At 32.9% G+C, this 22,568-nt stretch overlaps 1 protein-coding gene across 1 annotated transcript in view; it reads right to left on the bottom strand.

Moving 5' to 3' along the window:
- LOC145255763 (2-phosphoxylose phosphatase 1-like) overlaps nt 1-22,568 on the bottom strand; it is a 175,735-nt gene that overhangs the window by 2,977 nt on the left and 150,190 nt on the right. The window contains exon 2 of the mRNA XM_080114424.1: nt 10,626-10,907. Within this exon, the coding sequence (XP_079970550.1) occupies nt 10,626-10,907 (282 nt within the window). The remainder of the gene's footprint in view (nt 1-10,625; nt 10,908-22,568) is intronic.

Genomic DNA, 22,568 nt, shown 5'->3' with positions numbered 1-22,568 from the left:
GTATTTGAGCGGAGAATCTAACATTTCTTTTCATTTTGAGAATTTGTTTTAGTTTTTAATTACTAACACAGCCGAGAATTTAACTTTTTTTTTTTTTTTCTCCCATTTCTTATTTTGAGCGGAGAATTTATTTTATTTTCATTTTGAGCTCTTTTTCCGATCCGGCGTTACCTTTTATAGGTACTCCTGCACCTGCACTCCTGCCCTGCAGTCCTCCTGCACTTTACGACCCGAGCTATTTTTTAACGCTATTATTTAGAAACCCATTATTTAACATGGGGAAGGGAGGGTGTATTGTAACTATTCTGTACTTTCACCTAACAATTCAATTAAAAAAAAAGGTAAATATGAAGAATTACTCCACCCTCAAATTCCTTTAAAATTACCACTCTTAAAGGTTTTCGGGGTCGCTGAAAATGAAAATAACGTTTAAAATTACGGCAAACGAGTAGTTTCCAAGATTGAATTTACTTGTAAACTGGTTTATTAATTGTAGAAAACAAAAACAAACGGGAGAAAAAAGGAGCTCAAAATGAAAGAAAAATAAAACAAATTATTTTTTACAATTGTAGCCATCCCTATTATAAGATTTGTGTGACGTCACTTCCAATGTAAATAAAGAAGTGCGGAGCGTCAGGATAACATTACTATTTAAATAAAACTAAACAAAAAAAATCATTATTAATTTAATATTCATGATTTACCTACACTAAATTAATTTGTCCCGACAAAATAAGTTTAATAACTTTTTTTCCCCTGGAGTTATCACCCTTACATTTGGAATTCTATTACTAAACCGTTATATAAGATGCAAAAGGGTAATTATTACTTTCTAAAATTGCACGTTGTTTTGTCAAGCATATGATTATTATTTATTATCTTAATATCTAAGTTTATTATTATTATTTTTACTGTATTTATTTTATTCATCTATCTACTAATTTTATATATATATATGTGTGTGTACGTGTGTGTATATTATTATTATTATTATTCGTAATACAAGATTCTGTTGTTTTTAGCGATATTAACAGCTTCAAAATAATATTTTTTTCCTACTAACTTGGAATTTTTTAAAGAGCTATAAGCTCTTTTCATATATACTAGCAAAAATACCCATCTTTGCCTTGGTTCAAAAACATCCTACCATATTTTTTCAAACTGAAACATAATTATCAAAGTATACTTATGCAGATAGATATAAAAAGTCTTTACTAAAGTTTGTGCCTATTTCCATTCTATGGAGGCCAGGTGCGAATGCAGATCCCACAATTTTATTATACCATCCCTATTTAAGATAAAACATACTTATCAAAGTATTATTATGTACATCTATATCAAAAACACTTGTAAACGTTTTTTTTTAAATTTTTTATTTTCATACTTTGTGGACCAGGCGCGTACGCAGACCCCACAATTTTAATGAATCATCATTATGCCAGATCAAACATATCCATTCCTGTGTCTCGATACATCTTCTATCATTATATGTGATCAGTTTTCTATAATAGTCAACCATATAGGAGCCTATTCGTGATCAAAAACACAGACGTTTAGCTTTATATATAAGGGGGACTCATTCACACACACACATATATAAGGGACGAACACAGTATATATATATATATATATATATATATATATATATATGTGTGTAAGTCGCCCTTATTTTGTCATGGGAAATTTTTATTTATTTGTTTTATTATTAAATATGATGTGTATAAAAGGTATATCCATAGACATGCATGTTTCTGGCATCCAGCCTACATCAGCATGGGTTATAGCAAGGATCGAATTCATGAGACCAGCATCTGCTGTCTGTCAGTTTACCAATGAGTTACAATAGCTCACCACTTGAATGCAGTGTTTTTCTGGCATTTAAATTTAAGATTTGTTGATGTTATTGTTTTTAGCAGCATTAACAGCTTCGAAATGCTCTTATTTATTTTTCTTCCACTACCTTAACATTTTATTAAGAACCATAAGCTCTTTTTGTTTATATATATATATATATATATATATATATATATATATATTTGTTTATTATTATATAAACATGCTCACATCCCGCTGCTACAAACAGCCACTTGTTTCAATCAAACAACAGATATCATCAGGCAGCGACTTGACTATTTAAAAGTTTAATGAATAATAATCTTATTAATCGTTATTATTCATTGAACATTTGAATAGTCAAGTCGCTGCCTGATGATATCTGTTGTTTGATTGAAACAAGTGGCTGTTTGTAGCAGCGGGATGTGAGCATGTTTATATAATAATAAACAAGCATTATCAGCTCTTTTTATTGAGCACTATCTAACAGCCTCGTTGAATTCACTAGTCCATTACTTTTGAATAAAAAACCCCCCGAGTGTATATATATATATATATATATATATATATATATATATATATATATATGCGTGTGTGTGTGTGTGTGTTAAGGAGCCACCCTTTATTTTTTACTAGCTTGGGTGTCCGGCGGTAGTAGGCAGGCGGGCTTGAACCCGTATTGTGAAGGAGGAAAAGAATGTGACCCCCGCCTCAAAAAAAACCCCCAAAAAACTGACGTCTTTGCCATTGCGCCCATCGCCAAACCGGAAGTGGTGAAGATTTAAATTAAGGCTTGTCAATCAAAACGAGGGGATGACTTTTGAAAATATCGGCGAAAAAAGCGACCCCCTCCTTGTAGAAAAGTTCCCAGTTGAGGGTGAAAGAATTAATGTTTTTAGCCAATTTTTCGATATTTGTTGTCCAAAGGGTCGAGCTTCAAAACGATACTGGTCTTGTGAAAATTCGTTGACTCTGTTGAAAGTTTTAGGCAGACATACAAACATACATATATACATACATTTAAACAGACATCTATATACAAGCGAAAATGTGTGTGTGTATGTATGTATGTATCTCAAAAACTTTCGACAAAGGCGACGGATTTTCATGAGATAGGTATAATTTCAAGCTTGAACCTTCGGCTGAAAAATATCGAAAAATTGGCCAAAAACATTCAATCTTTCATCCATGACGACTCTTTTTTACAGGGAGGGGGTGTGAAAAAATCGTATCTCCATGACAAGATGGCTTCTAAGCATGCGTCAACACGCGCGAAAGACACTGTACCTTGAATTCGTTTAAATATTATAAAAACCGACCTAGATTCGTCCACGCGTTCATAGCGCACTTGATTAATTGACAGCGTTGTTATCTTAAGATTGCAGGTTCAATCCCAGTTATCAAATATATATTTTTTTCGATTTTTAAACTTTTAATATTGAAACAAAGTTATTTATACCATTTTTTTTTTCATTTTTTTTTTTTTCAGGTTTTTGTTTATCCGATTTTTTTAAAGAAGTTTTACGCCGGTTCGCTGATTTTTTTTGTTTAGTTTTTTCCGATTTAAAAAAAAAAACGTTTAAACAGGGTTATTACTCCGCTTATTCTTTACCCCACCCCTACACACACACACACCCGGTCAACGCCGGGTACCCCCGCTAGTCTATAAATCTTACCTGTCTGCTTAAATGTAAGTATGTATGCTTGTATGTCTCGCAAAAAAAGACGGATTTTCACAAGATCGGTATCATTTTCAAGCTCGACCCTTCGGACAACAAATATCGAAAAATTGGACAAAAATATTAATTTCTTCACTCTCAACTGGGCAATTTTCTACAAGGAGGATCAGTTTTTTCGCTGACATCTTTTGCAAGTCATTCAACACTCGCGCCCATGACGTCGCATAAAAGGCGTTATTTTGACCACCAGTGACGTCACAACCACGGTAGGCACATCGGTAGGACAGTTTTTTTTTTTCAACTCTTTTTCCTCTGGTGCGTTACGAGTTCGAGCCTGTTTACTATTCGTTTTGTTTGTTTTTTTTTTCCGCTTGCAATTTTCCTTTTTTTCTGCTCAACCAACACCCTCACACACACCTCCACTTTCTTTTCCGCCTTCGTGTGACGGGTTCGAGCTTGCCTGCCTACTACAACTTTTTTTTTTTTTGCTCAACACACACTTTTAAACGCCGGGCACCCAGGCTAGTATAATAGATGGCACATATTTTTTAATTTTTTTTTTTTATTAGTAAATTAAAATTTTTTTTTTTTTTTTTATTAAATCTTTTTATTATTAAATACTATACGCATAAAAGATAATATATATATGCACGTGTTCCTATCTATTTTACTTAATTCTAAAACCATAACTTAATGATCAAATCCCAAAATATTTCGCCCTCCCCCCCAAAAAAACCACCTCTAAAACTCCAAAAGGCATCTTAAACCTTTCCATTAAAAAATAATATTAAAAAAATACACAATTGAAATATTGTAGAGACAAAATGCATGAAAGATAGATTAGAAGAACAATTAAACACAAGACAAATAAAAACAAACGAGCGATTGAGCAGTTTCAGTTGGATTAATGAAATCAGTTGAACAAAACCGGCCAATCTCTTGTGTGTTTTAATTGCTTTTTCCACAAAATCAAGCATGGTTTTGTAACTGGGTTCGAATCTCTAGACCAGCAGTAATTATCATTTCCTATACTGATGATTGCGGAAGGATGAAACGTATAAATTAAGTGTTAATATTTATTAGAAAAATATTATGAATATTATAGTTATAAAGCCCCTTTAAGAAATTCAAGTGGAGTGTTTTTCAGAGAATTTCTGACATAGGATTGTTGAATACTCTCTGACTGCTCACCATGAATACCTACCGACACAGCATTTATAGGCACTTGATTTCCTTCAATTCTTTTGATTCTAGCCTATGAAGTCAAGGGTGGCTTTGTGACTGGATTAAAGTCTCCTGAGCAGCAGTAATTATCACTTTCTTACACTGATGATTGGAAATGGAAGCCTCCATGCACTCTCAAAAGACAATGGATACCCTCTGTAAGAGTTGCTGCACATGTAAATCTGAGCAAGGGTTGTACAATCCCCCAACCACAGCTCTCCTCAATCGGCACTGCTTGAGTCCAGTCGCAAGGAGAGGTCGAGGACGACTGGAAACAATACCAAAATAAGTGGAGGGCACATACAGCACCTGGAATTCCCAAATGGTCACCCATTTGAATACTGACTAGGCTCAACATTGCTTAACTTTAGTGATCTAACAAGAACCGGTGTGTCAACGTGATTATGGAAGCATGAAGTCCTAGTTTCATTGTTAATATCGTTTTGAAAAATATGAAACACAGATATAGTGATGAAATATATTCAAATTTGCTTTACATTATATGAATGACACATATGGAAAAATTTTGTATTTCAGTGGCAAGGCAGAATCAAATATGGCAGATCCAATACTACTTAGTCCTGTTGGCGAGAATTACCATTCTAATCGGATACCTGAACCTCATATCCTTTTTTTTTTTGCAATCCATTTTTCCTTTTCTATGTGCTTTTAAATATTTTTTTCAATGTATGTGCTAAATAGCAAAATTATGTCAACCCAGAATAAATATTTTGCTAATGACTAGAGCTATGAGAAGAGAATATTCTTTTCATTGTTTTGACTCTCGAGTGTATATCCGACACAGTTAATCAATTAAGAACCACATCACTATCTAAAAACATAAGATATTAACTGATATATACTCGAGTAAAAATAATGAACATGGATTAAGGAAATTACTTTAAATGTTGTCTTCCTTATTCAAGCAATAAATTTTTGCTTTGAAAATTATATTTTCTGAAAGAAATTTAAATACAAAATCTGCAATATATATTTATATATATATATATATATATATATATATATATAGTCTGTAGGTATTTAATAATTATAATAATAATAAACTGACAGACGTTAAAAAGCATTTAAAAAATAAATGTTTAAATTCAACAGTATTTCCCGCAGTTAATAGTGGCTGAATGGATTAGGTCCTTGTTAATGAAGCAAGGGATAGCTTCTGTCGCTGGGTTCAAATCTATTGACTGGTGTTAATCGTGTCATCCTGCACTGATGATTCCCGAAAGGATGAAACACTAGTGTCTGTAGGTATTTAATAATTATTATAGTAAATAATTATGTCAGCCCCTTTTCAGAAACTCGTTTCTTATTGTTGAGCATTTTCAGTCAATTTAGCTCGCATGTGTAAATCATCATATGATGCTTAGATCACTCTGACGGGTGTTAAAAAACATTAAAAGAAAAGGTTTAAATTCAACAGTATTTCTTGTGGTTAATAGTGGCCGAATGGGATAGGCCCTTGCTAATGAAGGCAGTTATGGCCTCTGTCGCCGGGTTCGAATCTATCGACTGGTCTTAATCGTGTCACCCTGCACTGATGATTGCCGAAATGATGAAACACTAGTGTCTGTAGGTGTTTAATAATTATTATCATATATATATATATAATAATAATATAATTAATATATACAATAATAATTATTAAACACTTACAGACACTAGTGTTTCATCCTTTTGGGAATCATCAGTGCAGGGTGACAGGATTAAGACCAGTCGATAGATTCGAACCCGTTTTCTGTAAAAGTATGAGGAAGCTACAGATGACCAAAATACGGCCGGGTAGCTGAAACAATAATGTAACTTAACAGAAAGATACGGTAATAAAAAATAAAACGTATATATATATATATATATATATATAGTCATCCACATACAGTACTGTTTCGCTGTTTCACAGCTCATCAGTGCGGCTAGACAGGCAACTACCTCAAGCCAGGATTGAAACCCGACCGTTTTATACGGCAGTCAAGGCTCCTAACCATTACGCTATTGGCGGCTGCTTGAACGAGTAGTGAGTTTAACGATGTTTTGATATCGTCCGAAATACCTCCGCTCGATTTGTTTATACAAAGAGCGTCGCTTATATGCTAATGGTAATTCGTTTTTCACTTCTCAATATGCTCAACTCAAGGTGAGGAGCATTATAGTCATCCACATACAGTACTGTTTCGCTGTTTCACAGCTCATCAGTGCGGCTAGACAGGCAACTACATCAAGCCAGGATTGAAACCCGACCGTTTTATACGGCAGTCAAGGCTCCTAACCATTATGCTATTGGCGGCTGCTTGAACGAGTAGTGAGTTTAACGATGTTTTGATATGCTGCCTAAAGATACCATATATATATATCTATATATATATATATATATATATATATGGTATCTTTAGGCAGCATGTTCTCGTTGAGGCAAATGTTATTAAAAAGCGCACAAAAAAAAGTAAAATCATTAAAAATTTTATATCTATATCATTAATTGCTAGATGAAAGATGTTTTTAAAGTGCACCAAAATGTACATTACATAAAATAAATCCAAGGTAATTTTTTTGATTCAATTTAAATCAAACTTTTATACCTTACATTGTAAAATTTATAAAAGTGCACTTTGAAGATAAATAAATTTCAAATTGAATCTTGTACCTTTATTTTTAAAGCCTATAGTAAAAACATTTTGTTTAACAATTTTCATGCGTTGGATGAAATGCTTTTCTGACTTGTATCTTATCTTTTTAAGATTATATTTTAAAACTCTCCTTCTCTCTATTTCAATTTGTATTTCTCCTCACACCACAACTCATTTTTTTTTTTTGCAACACCCTCTTTGTAATACAGGCCTGAATTACGAGAAAATCTGAATTTTTTTTTTAACAAAAACTTTAAAATAACTTTTTTAGACTAAATCCAAGGCATGAAAATTGTTAAACAAAATGTTTTTACTATAGGCTTTAAAAATAAAGGTACAACATTCAATTTGAAATTTATATATCTTCAAAGTGCACTTTTATAAATTTTACAAAGTAAGGTATAAAAATTTAATACCTTACTTTGTAAAATCTTTGTTATTGTTATTCTATTATTTTATTATTATTATTTAAAACATTTTGTGTCCTGCTCTTTCGCGTGAGGACTAATATGAAACTCGTTTCTTATCGTTGAGCACTTTCAGTTGAATTAAGTCGGTCAATTTAGCTCTTATGCATAGATCATCATATAACGATTAGATCACTCTGACTGAAGTAAAAGACATTTTAAATTAAATTCAACGTTATTTCACACGGTTAATGGTAGCTGAATGGATGCGGTCTTTGCTAATCAAGCCAGAGATGGCTTGTGTTGCCGAGTTCGAATCTATCGACTGGTGTTAATCATGAGACCCTGCACTGAAGATTTCCAAAAGGATGAACCAATAGAGTCTGTAGGTATTTAATTATTATAGTAAATATATATATATATATATATATATATATATATATATATATATTCAAGCAAATATTAAATGCAACGGAGACACTTTGCTTTATGATTCTTTTTTTTAATTTTTCAATTTTCCGTATAATCTTTTTTTTTATATAAAAATCAAATATATTAATACAAGTTTCATAGTTGTTGCTGTCACGATTGCTTTCGATTCGTCCACGAATCATCTTCAGGTGTTTAAGTAAAAGTGCGAAGGAGCGAAAATGAGAATTAAAAGTGAAAACTAAAAGATACAGTAAACGGCGTCAGGTGATGATGAGTTAAAACATATATAGTCAATGAAAAGTCGATTAAAAATTCGAGTATTAAAATCAGCAAGTTTGTGGACACTTAACAGAGTCCGTCCACTACGAACTACGTAAGACATTTTAGAACGTTACTGCTTTTCTCGAATGCGATATCATTTATAATGGGTTTAAGGATTCTAATATATGACGCTTCAAGAATTTTTAATTTTTTAATATTATTTTTATGTTTTATAATTTTTATGTTTTTTATATATAATTGTTATACATAATTTTTATATTCTTTTATACATAATTGTTATACATAATTTTTATATTTTTTTTATACATAATTGTTATACATAATTTTTATATTTTTTTTATACATAATTGTTATACATAATTTTTATATTTTTTTTATATATAATTGTTATACATAATTTTTATATTTTTTTATATATAATTGTTATACATAATTTTTGTATTTTTTTTATACATAATTGTTATACATAATTTTTATATTTTTTTTATATATAATTGTTATACATAATTTTTATATTTTTTATACATAATTGTTATACATAATTTTTATATTTTTTTTATACATAATTGTTATATGAATAAATACAAAAATGCCCATTTCATGCACTAACTGTCAAATCAAAATGCTCTATTTCAAGTTAATTCAATTTCACACAATAGATGCACTGTCTTTTTTTATATGCTACCTATGTATAAACAATGTCAGGTGGAAGGTTAAGTAATTAGCATATTGGTTTTAAAAAGGACATTTCCTTTATTAAGTATTATTTGTTACTGTTTTTTAAAATTAAATAATGGTTTTCAATTTTAATACATGATAGTTCTGTTTTGCAATACTGTTTTATTGTCGAACATTTGTGTTCATGAACGACCATTCTAGCATTTAAAAACAGCAATAAAAATTTAGAAAAGGAGAAAAGGGTTAGTAGTGGAAACACGACTTCATGAATGTGTGTGTTAAAGTTATCTCCTTGTCAAATCAAGAGATTCTGACTGGCTCCTAGGATTCCAGAGATTCTGACTGGCTCCTAGGATTCCAGAGATTCTGACCGGCTCCTAGGATTCCAGAGATTCTGACCGGCTCCTAGGATTCCAGAGATTCTGACCGGCTCCTAGGATTCCAGAGATTCTGACCGGCTCCTAGGATTCCAGAGATTCTGACCGGCTCCTAGGATTCCAGAGATTCTGACCGGCTCCTAGGATTCCAGAGATTCTGACCGGCTCCTAGGATTCCAGAGATTCTGACCGGCTCCTAGGATTCCAGAGATTCTGACCGGCTCCTAGGATTCCAGAGATTCTGACCGGCTCCTAGGATTCCAGAGATTCTGACCGGCTCCTAGGATTCCAGAGATTCTGACCGGCTCCTAGGATTCCGAAGATTCATGAAAATTGCGACTGTCTCTTAGGATTTCAAAAATTTAGACTTACTCTCACCCATAGGATTCTAAAATATTCAATTCCGATTCCTTATTTTAAAGTTTTTTTAATCAGCATTTAGCATTCTTATGAGTTTGACTCAGAAACTTCTGGTTCTTTCAGACCTTGACTTTTTCAACCCTGGTTTTTAATATGAAATTTTTAATTATTTAAAAGCTTTTGTAATGATCTGCTAATAATGGCATCTGAACCATTCATCCCCTGTCCAGTTGTTCATTTTTTTAAAAATTTTTTATTCATTTCTTCTATTTGTTTTTCATTTGTTTTTTTTTCATTTATTTTTAATTTTTTTTATTTGTTTTTCATTTATTTTTCATTTTTTTTTATTTGTTTTTCATTATTTCATTTGTTTTTTTCATTTTTTTTCATTTTTTTATTTGCTTTTCATTTTTTCATTTGTTTTTTAAATTTTTTATTTGTTTTTCATTTTTTTTATTTGTTTTTCATTTTTTTCATTTGTTTTTCATTTATTTTTCATTTTTATTTGTTTTTAATTTTTTTCATTTGTTTTTTTAAATTTTTTTATTTGTCTTTCATTTTTTTTTCATTTGTTTCTCATTTCTTTTTCAGTGAAAAGTTGCCTTTTTGAAAGGGGCTCACCCTAGAATGCTGATCTAAGCCGTGATATTCATGTCAGACATAGAATCGACAACAGAGAGAGAAAAAAAAAAAAGAAAGAGCAAGAATAGTTACCTTCAGAGCCACTTATTGGCAGTGTCGGGGAATTGCAATATTCTGCAATCCTGGACACGGATAAAGGGTTTCGGGTTTTTGTATGCTGCCACTTGCTTTTACGCTCTGTTAGTCGCAAGTTTTTGAAAAACTTTTCAGCGTCCTCATCTTCGTCATCTGTAAGAACTTGGTTGATGGGATTGACGAGCCCAGATGCTCCTACCATTCTGGCATAACCCTGAGGAACGCTTGAATGCTGCGTCCATTTTTGGTTCAACTGAGGAGATTGGTTGATGTAGAAATCTAAACACAAAAAATATGAAATCAGCAAAAAAATGAAAAATAAAATGTCAAATTCAATAACGTTTCTGATTTTTTCAGATGAGAATTTGTGCGTTCATTCTTTTTGTGGATTCTTATCCTCATCTTCAAAGTTGTTGTTTCACCACGTTTCGGCCAACTCATCCTCTTGCCTTCTTCAGGTGATTAACCGCAATGGGATAGGGATGCTGAGTCTTGTAACTGTATCTTATTCCCAGTAATTACTGCCTTCCATAGTTGTTGTTTCACCACGTTTCGGCCAACTCATCCTCTTGCCTTCTTCAGGTGATTAACCGCAATGGGATAGGGATGCTGAGTCTTGTAACTGTATCTTATTCCTAGTAATTACTGCCTTCCATAGTTGTTGTTTCACCACGTTTCGGCCAACTCATCCTCTTGCCTTCTTCAGGTGATCAACCGCAATGGGATAGGGATGCTGAGTCTTGTAACTGTATCTTATTCCCAGTAATTACTGCCTTCCATAGTTGTTGTCTCACCACATTTTGGCCAACTAATCCTCTGGCCTGCTTTGGATAAGATTGAAACTGCCATCTTCAGACAATGCTCACCTTGGAACCATAGAAACTCAACGCATCTATGCACTGCGCCACAGGCCCCAAAGGCTAGAGGATGAACTGACCAAAACGCGGTTAAACAACAACAAAGATGAGGATAACAGTCCGCAAAAAGAATGAATACACAAATTATGAAGCTAAAAAAAAAAAAAAAATGAAAAATAAAATACAAACAAATATATAATAGAGAATCGATTATTTAAATTATTTAAATTCTTTAGCATCTTCTCATTTTGAAAGTTATTTTCACAACGTTTCGGTTGAAGTAGCCTTCTTCAGGTATATCTTGTCAAACTCAGAAATGTAAGTTTTGAATGAAAACCTTTTTATTTGATTTATGGGGTGTAGAATGTTCTTATTCCATCAGCCATGGCCGAGTAGAAGTTCTAAACAATTCTCAGTTGTATTTTGTGTGTTGCCCGCACTGAGGATTGAACCTTTAACCTTCAAAAGAGTGCAGCAGGTCTAAGTCTTTAAGGCTCACATTACACATACTTTATATCATTTCTCTTCATGCAACGCATGTCCTCAATCCTCACTGGTCCAGTTTCACTTCCATGCATCATCACACTGCATACACATAGTAGATAGGCACTTTCATCGGCCGATAGTAGTAACGCTCTGCTGGTAAGTAATGGCAGCTTTTCCTGAACAAATTTCATTCACTTCCATTTCTTGCAAGCACACTAGCACCAGATCCTGACTCTGAATGCCCAAAAGTCTTTGTCTTAACAAGACTGGGCAGAAGTTCTAAGCAATTTCATGACGAGTACTTACAAAGATTTTTCGTATTTTTTTTTATTTTTAAATAAGTATAATTCTAAGTATACACCGAATTTTATGTTTAGACTTGAAGGTATAAACATTCGAATTTCTTCTGGTGTTTTTTTTAAACAGCTTTTGTTAAAAAAAAAAAAAACAAAAAAAAAGAGTATATTGTTCTATTAAACCTTTTATTGTTTAAATAAATTGACTTTGCTCGTTTTATTTAAACAAGAACGATAAAAAAAAGGTTGAAAATACATTTTTACACAGTAATAAGCTTTGTAAGATTGTCGGTGAAAAAAAGAAAACCAATTGCCAAAAGATAAGCGTTTTATCATTTCTAGCCATCACTAGAAAAAAAAAAAAAATCATTCGCAAATGTGACTGTTTCACTCGCAACGTAAAGCCCTGTTAAGGAATGATTGAATTTTTTCTTTAATCCCTTTCATATATACATATATTCACGGGTATGAGAGGTTTATGAAGCAGAGAAACGATGTTGTTTTGTTATATTTAGTATTTTATTTTTATATTTCAAGCAGTCCTCCGCCCTTGATCACAAAATGTAGTGAAATAAAAATAAAAGACGTTGGAAAAAAAACCCCTAGAAATTTGTTTTTTAGGCTGCGTTCATTCTTTGCAACAACGTTTGAAAGAGTTCACATGAATTATTTTTACCATTTGTGAAAGAAGAATATTGTACATTTTTTTATTTTTTAAGTTTGTTACATTGTGTGTGAGTGTATATATATACACACACACCAATTTAAAGGTATTCAAGAGGGAAAACTCATGAATTAAAACGACGTTATTAAAAGTGCTCAATAAAAAAGAGCAATATATAATATTTTTATTCATATAGACAAATATCACATAGTCGCTACACTAAACGTGCTAATGTTTTGGACAATTGGTTGGCAAGAACCAAAAGTCCTCGTCAGGCGACGTAATAAAGCTTATGTGACACTGAAGGCATCTGGTTCTCAAACGGTTTCAGTGGCACATAAGCTGACGAGGACTTTTGGTTCTTGCCAACCAATTGTCCAAAACATTAGCATGTTCAGTGTAGCGACTATGTGATAATTGTTTTTATATATATATATATATATATATATATATATATATATATATATATATATATATATATATATATATTAGTTATTGTTTTTAACTTTTGAGAATGAAATAAATCATAAATTGTTAACAGTTAACTTCTTACGATAATGATTAAGTTACAAAAAATTAGCCAAGTGTTAGATAGATTGGCTCTGATTTAGAAAGCAGCAATTTTTCCCCCTTTGTCAGAAACGTCGCTTATGGAACGTGAGAACTAAAGGACAAAACAAAGGAAACAAGTTATGAGGCTGTCGAAAGTAAACCACAGCTCTACTTTCTTTTCATTTAGTTTTATTGTGAATTTTGTTTACAATTTTATGGATGCCATTTTTGAGAGGGTCAGGCTGTGTTTAAAAAAAAAAAAAAAAAATGTCAATATTTAGAAAGTCTACAAAGCAAGTTTTGCTATAAAGTCGAAGCAATTTCCCCAATGTAAATACAAGAGACAAGAGTCTGTTGAAATGTTTAAATAACAATAAATTTTGCTTTGAGTCTCCCGGCAGATAAATAATTCCATTTGCTTTCTTTCTAAATGAAAACTTTTGCCTTGCGCTAACAGCATGAGCCGCCCAAGGCAGGTCTGCAAAGTGACAATGGCTTCACCATTATCAAGAAACACGAGGGAAACGTTTCCAACATTTATTTATTCAAGACTCTGCAAGCATTATTGGAGTTGAAAGTTTATATCTTATTGATTGGCAATATAGTTTACAACGTCCATTAGTTTTCGGAATGATTAGCTAGAGTTTGTGGCACTTTCTTGAAGAAAGACCTGCCTTTTATTTAAAACAAGCATGGTTGCCAGGCATTGTCCGGGTGCATAGACAAAACAGAAAGGTGCACAACAGCCTTTCTTTTAAACTTCTTTGGCACTTTCTATCTCTCTCTATCCCCCATTCTTTCTGTTGATCCCCTCCCCTTTCTTCTCCCCCATACCTTCCCTCTTTATCATCCCCTGTCTTGTTTTCTCTCTTTTTCTATGCTTTGCTATCTCTCGTTAGACCATATTGCGCACTGACAAGATCATTTTCATGACAGTTTTCGAAGCCTCACTATTTTCATGCCGGCTCAGAGCAATTTTTTTTATTATTACATTTTCACCCCAAACAAGACACAGTGCCACTTTGATGTAAAGGGCTACTATCAGGAACATATGTTACAGGAATACTATGTCGGGAGTTGAGCAGCAAGATGTTTGTTTAAATTACACTTGAACTTCTGCATGTCAGTACAGTCGTGAAGCGGAAAACCGGAAAGAAATTCCAAAGTCTAGCAGTCCTGGGGAAGAAACTACTAGAGTAGAAGGCTTTCTTACATCTAGGGATCTCTACTGTGTAGGGGTGGGATTTTGCTGCTTGTCAGGTTTGTTGAGAGTATTTGCGTTGAGGGGGTACAAGGGCTTGTAGTTCGTCACAGCATCCACCATTAAAATACTTGTAAAACAGGCAGAGGGATGCAACATTGCGTCGATGGGAAGCAAGCGTTTAATATATGACGTCATCACTAGGAAATTATCATACAGAGCCAACAGGCTCTCTCTATCTGGTTTGTTTTTTTAACAGAGACCCCCTTTCTTAAATGTATTTTCTTCAACATGGCTGAGGAATTCCATTCAGCCTCTTTCTGGTAACTCTCCAGAATATCAGAGGGAGGCTAACAGGTGCTATATCTTGTCCAAGGGTGACCTGAAACTGTGCAAGACATAGACATTCATCTCACTGAGGTAATAGACCTACTTGCTAATCTGCATGTATACAGCGCTTAATATTCCCAAATAGTCACCCATCTGGCTTAACATTGCCTACCTTTAGTGATCCAATATTGTTTCTAACAGCTGATTAAAAAATTGCTAATTACTACATAATAACAGTTGAAAAGTTGCTAATTACTACATAACATGTAGTAATTAGCAATTTTTTTAATGTTATGTAGTAATTAGCAATTTTTTTAATGTTATGTAGTAATTAGCAATTTTTTTAATAACATTAAAAAAATTGCTCATTACTACATAATAACATTAAAAAATGGCTGATTATTACATAACATTTTTGTAAAAATTGCTAATTATTACATAATGACATTAAAAAATTGCTCTAAATGTTTCATCATTTACTCAAAAATGATCCAGATTCTATCAAACTGATTGTCAAAGATATATCCTCGACTGGTATGAACAACACCCGTCTCAGGTGTCGAAGAAAAGGCGAGTCTATATATAAGAAGTTTATAATATCATTCTTGCATAAGGGACATCATTTTAAAGTTTCATAATGTTAACAAAAGGAATAAAGGGACATAACTCTTGCTGACCGAACAATGAAATGGAACACGTACATCAAGTCTGTTGCCAAGGTCGCTGGAAAGATGGTGGGATCCTTCTACCGCTCCAGAAGATATCTCACTACGGATGAAATTCTCTATCTATATAAAAGCCAAGTACGTCCAAAGATGGAATACTGTTGCCATATCTGGGCAGGAGCTACTAAAAACAGCCTATCCTGCCTTGACAGAGTACAAAATAGACTTCGTGGCTTAGTGGGGGATGCCCTTTTCTCTACCCTGCAACCTCTCTCCCACAGAAGAGACGTTGCGAGCCTGTCCTTGTTTTATCGTTATTTCCATGGCAGATGCTCGTCTGAACTCCAATCTCTGGTCCCCCCTCGCCAATCTTTCACGAAAAACACCCGTCTAGCTGAATCCACTGTGACAAATTTCCCCCACTCTATATCTGTGCCTAAATCAAAACGCAGATTCCATGAACAAAGCTTCTTTCTTAGAACTGCATGCCTGTGGAACTCTGTTCCGTCTGCCTGCTTCCCTCCGGACTACAACTTGGATGTCTTCAAGTCCAATGTTAACAAATTCCTAATGAACCGCCCCCTTAAGTAAACATTTCAACAAAACTCCTCACTAACGTAATGTACTTGCAATAACCCTTATCCCTGAGTGGCTTCCGGGCCTTGATAAGTGGTGATCACTGTGTAAAAAAAAAAAAAAAAAAAAAAGAAAAAAAAATAACTTTTACATGAAATTTTAAATTGTTTTTATTGACACGATTGTGCCAACAGAGTCGACTAGTTTTACAAAGCTTGAGTAATATTTAAAGGCCGCGATCAGAAAACAATGCGAGACAAAAAAAAACAAAAAAAAACACACACACACAAAAAAAACAAACGAACTTTCATTAATTAATTATTCATATTTTATAGTTTCTTATTAGATGATCGGTTTCATTTAACTATAACGATTAATTCATTTGATTCATAGTTTCTACATTGTTTATAATTGCATGGAATGTAGAATGAAAACGTTCTAGCACACTGACATGTTTTTATTTATATGCCCATAAAGTTGAGGTTTTTCCTCGCTCTGATATTGTAGTAACACCTTACCTTTTCTATGTAAAAATTATTAAAACAAACTTCTTAATATACTCAGTCATGAATATGCGAGCGACTACATAAAGGTTAACCACCTTGCATATTCCTTTGAAAAACGAATTTCATTAATTACTTATATTTTATGTTTTCTTATTAAATGATTTGTTTCATTTCACTGTTATGCTGAATTCTATTGATGCATAGTTTTTACATTCTGCATAATTGCATCGAATTTAAGATGAAAATGTTCTAGCACATCGAAATATTTATATAAGTAATAGACGTCATGATATTGTAAAATTAAATTCACAATATTTTATTCAAAACAAGGAATATGAGAAAAAGTGAAAAACAAAACAAAAAAAACAACTCCTTATTCCATGGAGTTTCAAAGATAGGCTCTTCTCCTCGAAAGAAAAAACGTCAGCAAAAGGAATATATAGATAAAAATCTAATTTTGTTAGTTTAGCACAATTTTAAAAAATGGTAGTTATAAAAAAGTGACTTTGTCAGTATACGTGCGAAGAGTCTACCAATCTCCTGTTATTTGGTGTACACAGTTGGAATTTGATATATAAGGTATTTGGACCGGTAGAATGCTTTTGATTTGGTTTTTAGCCGGTAAAATATCTGCCAAGGGGTCAAAATTAAAAAAAACCCAACCATCTAGCTTGGCCTGATGTAAATTGACTATAGGCGTTTTTTTTTTATTTTTTTAATTTTTTTTTTTTTTATCTGCACATACACTAATTAAAAGTTATAGGTTAAATAACGTTATTTTTGCAGTTTTTGTATACATATAAATTTAGGTCATACACTAACGGATAAGGATGGATGTTTTGGTTTCGATTCTAACTGATGGTAAATTTTATTTTTTTTTTTTTTTACTTTTGATCTCACTACTATATATTAGGTACAGTATAATAAGTGATAGAGAATTGACTCTATAATTAATACGAAATATGCATAACTTAAAATATAATATTAAAGCATATTTTACGACTGGACAACGCAGGGTGGTCTGCTAGTATATTACAAAATGAGAAATCATTTCAATTTAAAATCCATTTACACACACACACACACACACACACACACACACACACACACACACACACACACACACACACTAGCAAAGAGATTTTTTTCAATTATCGAAACTTATCGAAGACATTCCGATGCATGCAAAATTAAGAATAACCCCCTTGAAATGTGTCAACATTATGTTAATAAACAAAATCAAAACAAAATTCCCGCCAAATTTGACCTGATATCGTGTTTATCTAGAAGTGAAACTAATTTTGACTTGAAATCATGCCTCATTTAAAAATATTTATTCAGAATATAAGTAAACAATATTTAACAAAAACAAGAAATAAAAATAATTTTTAATGCCTATAAGGAATTTTTCTTGCGTTCTTCTCTGGCGGCGACCTTTAAACATTACCTAAGCTTGCTAAAATCTGTGCATCAAAATCTTTACAGCTCAGCTAAGTGCAGATAGACTTTTATGACCTTTTAATGGCGGAAGAAAAGAAAAGCTCTTTTGGGTTTTCATTTGTTACGAATATTTTTATATTTTGTGATATATGCGAAAAGTAAAAAAAAAAAAAAAAAAAAGAAAAAAAAAAAAAAGAAAAAGAAAAAAAAAAAAAAAGACGTCAATCGACATTTGTTGACCAAAGGGAAATATACACAGACAGATAATGGAAAAGTTAGATAAAATTATCATCATCACCTCGATGCGATCTCGAAAGACAATGGATACCTCCTGGAAGGATAGCTGTACATGTAATTATGAAGCAAAGGTTGCGCAATCCCTAACCCCACCTTTCCTGAATCGGCACCGCTTGAGTCCAGTGGCAATGAGGAATCCAATAACAACAAATGCAGAAACAAATGCAGAGATAAGCAGAGAGCACATACAGCACCTGGAATTCCCAAATGGTCACCCATTTTAGTACTGACCAGATTCAACGTTGCTTAACTTCGGTGAGCCGGTGTGTCAACATGATTATGCCATATCAGCTAAAATATGATTCATATAAAGAATCATACATGGCATATATATATATATATATATATATATATATATATATATATATATATATATATATATAGCCGCACTGCTGTGAAACAGTACTGTATGTGGATGACATACACACACACACGCATGCATGCACACACACACACACACACACACACACACAAAAGCAAAGAGATTGTTTTCAACTTATCGAAGACATTCCTACACAAAAAAAATCTGCGAACACTGCCACGCACATAAAGTACATTTGCGTAAAGGACAGAGGGGAGGGGGTCATGTAAAAATCTTGGTTTTGACGCAGTTTGTTAATTGCGCATGCGCGAACGCGAGTTTCTAACTTTCGCTTGTAAATAGATAGATTTGCGACGTGATTATATCGATGGCGTATTGGTCCGGTGGATAACGTGCTCGCTTACGATCTTATCTTTTGCGAGTTTGCATCTGGTCCGTGTCTTTTTTTTTCTTTTTTTTTTTTTTTAAATAACACAATAAGTAAGTTTTTTCTGTCCTATCTAGACAGTATGAAAATATATAAGTAAAACGTTTATTTTTTAAAACTTTTTTAAACTGCCTAACAATCGCGTCCTTTTATTTATTTATTTTTTTATTTTATTATCGTGTTTTCATCCGCTTTCTTTACATCGTGACGCAGCATTTTCGCGTTTTTTATCTTTTGTTTTTCAAATTAAAGTGCATTTACTAACCCTCCCTCCATTTCTTCTATTTATTATTTCACGACGGGAATAACTCACTATGTCTGCCTGTCTATCTATCGCCAAATCTCTCTCTTTATTATTTTTTTTTTTATCTTAATCACTTCATTTTTGTCTTTTCTTCTCAGCACTAACATATTTCTGTTCAGGAATTGTGATAGTTACTAGCCATTTAAGACCCCCCTCCCCTCTCTCTCTCTCACGTAGCCGTTACGCCTGAACCAGGTTTGTTACAGTTAATGCCTCTCTCTCAGATGCTGTCTAGTACAATCACAAAAGAACAAACAAAAATAAATAAATCCAACTTTTTTTCTGTTTTAGCAAAAGACATCTATTACCATTACTTTACAAACAATGCATCTTCCCCCCCCCCCCGACAAAAGGAGGGTGGACCTGTAAATTAACTTTTGTCCGTTCGTACTTTTCTCAATAACAACACCTTGGAACTTTTTTGAAATTTTGCACAAACATTAAACATGATATGAGTACAACAGTAACAGAACGAATTTTTCCAGGAAACCTCCAATTGCCTCCACAGGGAGGGGTGCCTTTTAGCTTAAAATGGCTAAAATTGAGACTTTTGTGCTTATTAAAAAAAGTTGATGCATTGGATTTTTGTAAAACATTCTGAAAAGTTGTAACTAACTGATTTCTATATAATTTTGTTTATCTATACTTCGTGATAACGATTGGGTGTGCTCCAGAGGCTCTTTTAGGGCTAATAAAAACACTCCATTTTTGGGACTATTTTACCATATTTGTCCCAAATTTTCTGTGTATGTCTATTCTGCAGTTTTGCATGGTGTTGAATTTTTTATGGACCGATCTTCTTCTTTAGCCAGTTAAAATAGTTTTTAAGGGGTCAAAATAGAAAAAAAACCCGTTATACATTTTATGTATTCATCTTAGTTTATTTTTAATCAGTTCATATGTCACGTTTGTACAGTGGTAACATCACCAGCTTTAGAAGCTACAATTTTGCTTTCGGTTTCGATTCTAGCTGATGGCACCCTAATACTTTTTTTTTTTTACTTTTAAAATCACAACTCTATAATAATATATACGAAATCTGGACAAATTAAAATATTATATTTAAGCGTACTTTACAACTGGGCAAAGCCCCCATGCTAGTATATATATATATATATATATATATATATATATATATATATATATATGTGTGTGTGTGTGTGTGTGTGTGTTATTAAAAGAGTTCGTTTTGAACTAGCTAGACATATCGATTTTAAATTGCAATACATACATCACATTTTCTATCAACCTCTGAAAAACTCGAAACCGAGCCAATTGAAGACACAGATCTTGCACACACAAAGGACTCGATCTGCTTTCAAATGCAGTTTTATGACAATAATAAGTAATAAATTTGGCTTATCTCAACACTTTACTGTAGTTTCGAATGTATATGAAGATCATAAGGATTTTAATACACTTCTGATGTTCGGATGTCCCATAAAATTGTAGTAAAGTGTTCAGATAAGCTATATTTATTACTTGGAATATGTATATGTACAAATATGCATGAATATATATGTGTGTGAGATACACACGCATATGCATGAGTATATACACACTATGTATATGTGTATATAGTCATGCATATGTGTGATATACATTAATGTATACATTAATAACTATACACACACACACACTATATATATATATATATATATATATATATATATATATATATATATATATATATATATATATATACTAACCTGGTGCCCGGCGTTGCCCGAGTGTTTGGAGCAAAAAAAAAAAAAAAAGTTGGAGTAGGCAGGCTTAAACACGTGACGCGAAGGCGGAAAAGAAAGTGAATGTGTAAGGGTGTTGGTTGAGAAAAAAAAAAAAAACAACCCCCCCCAAAAAAAACAAAAAAACAAACAAACAAACAAACAAACAAAAAACAGTGGTAGTAGGCTGTTACGTTCATCGCCAAACCAAAGTGACGCATGTTTAAATTAAGTCTAGGCAATCAAAATTGACTTGAAAATATCGGCGAAAAAAGCGACCCCTCCTTGTTTTATACTGAAAAGCGAAAAATACACGGGATGTTCTAAAAATCTGGAAAAAGTAACGCGTGAAAGTCGGACAAATTAAATAGACAGGCGACCTCCGTTCGTAACTCGTATATATTATAATTTAGACGTGATATAAAAAGTTTTAAGAAGGAATGAGCCGACCGAAAAGTCCAGCGAAAAACGCCTTTTACAGACATACACAAAAAGTGAACACACATACATACACACATTTTTCGCTTTTATATATATAGACTAACTGGGGTACCCGGCGTTGTCCGGGTGTTTGTAGGTGTACGAGTTGAAGGGGGAGGGTTTAGATCCAAACCTTATGTTAAACTGTTTTTGAAAAATCGGGTGTGGGGGGGGGGGGGAACCAACGAAAATTATGTAAAAAGAAAAAGTAAAATAATAAATAATAAAAAAAAATCTTGTTTAAAAAATCAGAAAACAAAAAAGTTTTGGCGAAAACCTTGATAAGTTACCCGCTCGCACACGAAAGGAAAGTAACTGAAAACAATTTCAATTTAACGTTTATAAATGGCAGGTGCGTGGCGAATCTAATTAGGTTAAAGGAAATTAAATTCCGCACTTAATTTTAACTGCGGGATAGTTCTTTTGGGTTTGTTTTTTTACCCAACTTTGTCTGGTTTTGTTTCCCCAATGTGTTGGGGAAAACCAGCTACCCCTTTATTAGGGGAGTGTCCAAATGAAAGCAATTGTCTGATATGACTGTGAAAACCGAGATTGACCAAACGTCCATTTGCTTTCTGCGAGAATCACCTTAGTTTCGCTTTTATATTAAAAAGCCAGATCAACACGAGACGGACCGAAATAGCAAGAATTTTGTACAAGCCGACAAAAATAAATCTAGACGCGACGCACGTTCGCAAATCCTGGTAATTAGTAAAAACCCGAAGAAGGTGCTCAATACTATTGCAGAGCAAATATATATATATATATATATATATATATATATATATATATATATATATATATATATATATA

The sequence above is a fragment of the Euprymna scolopes genome, chromosome 31 (assembly GCF_053919585.1).
Source record: "Euprymna scolopes isolate OS-2025 chromosome 31, ASM5391958v1, whole genome shotgun sequence".
In the NCBI taxonomy this organism is placed as follows: Eukaryota; Metazoa; Mollusca; class Cephalopoda; order Sepiida; family Sepiolidae; genus Euprymna; species Euprymna scolopes.
Note: the sequence above shows the minus strand (reverse complement) of the source record. Positions and strands in the feature narration are given on the sequence as shown.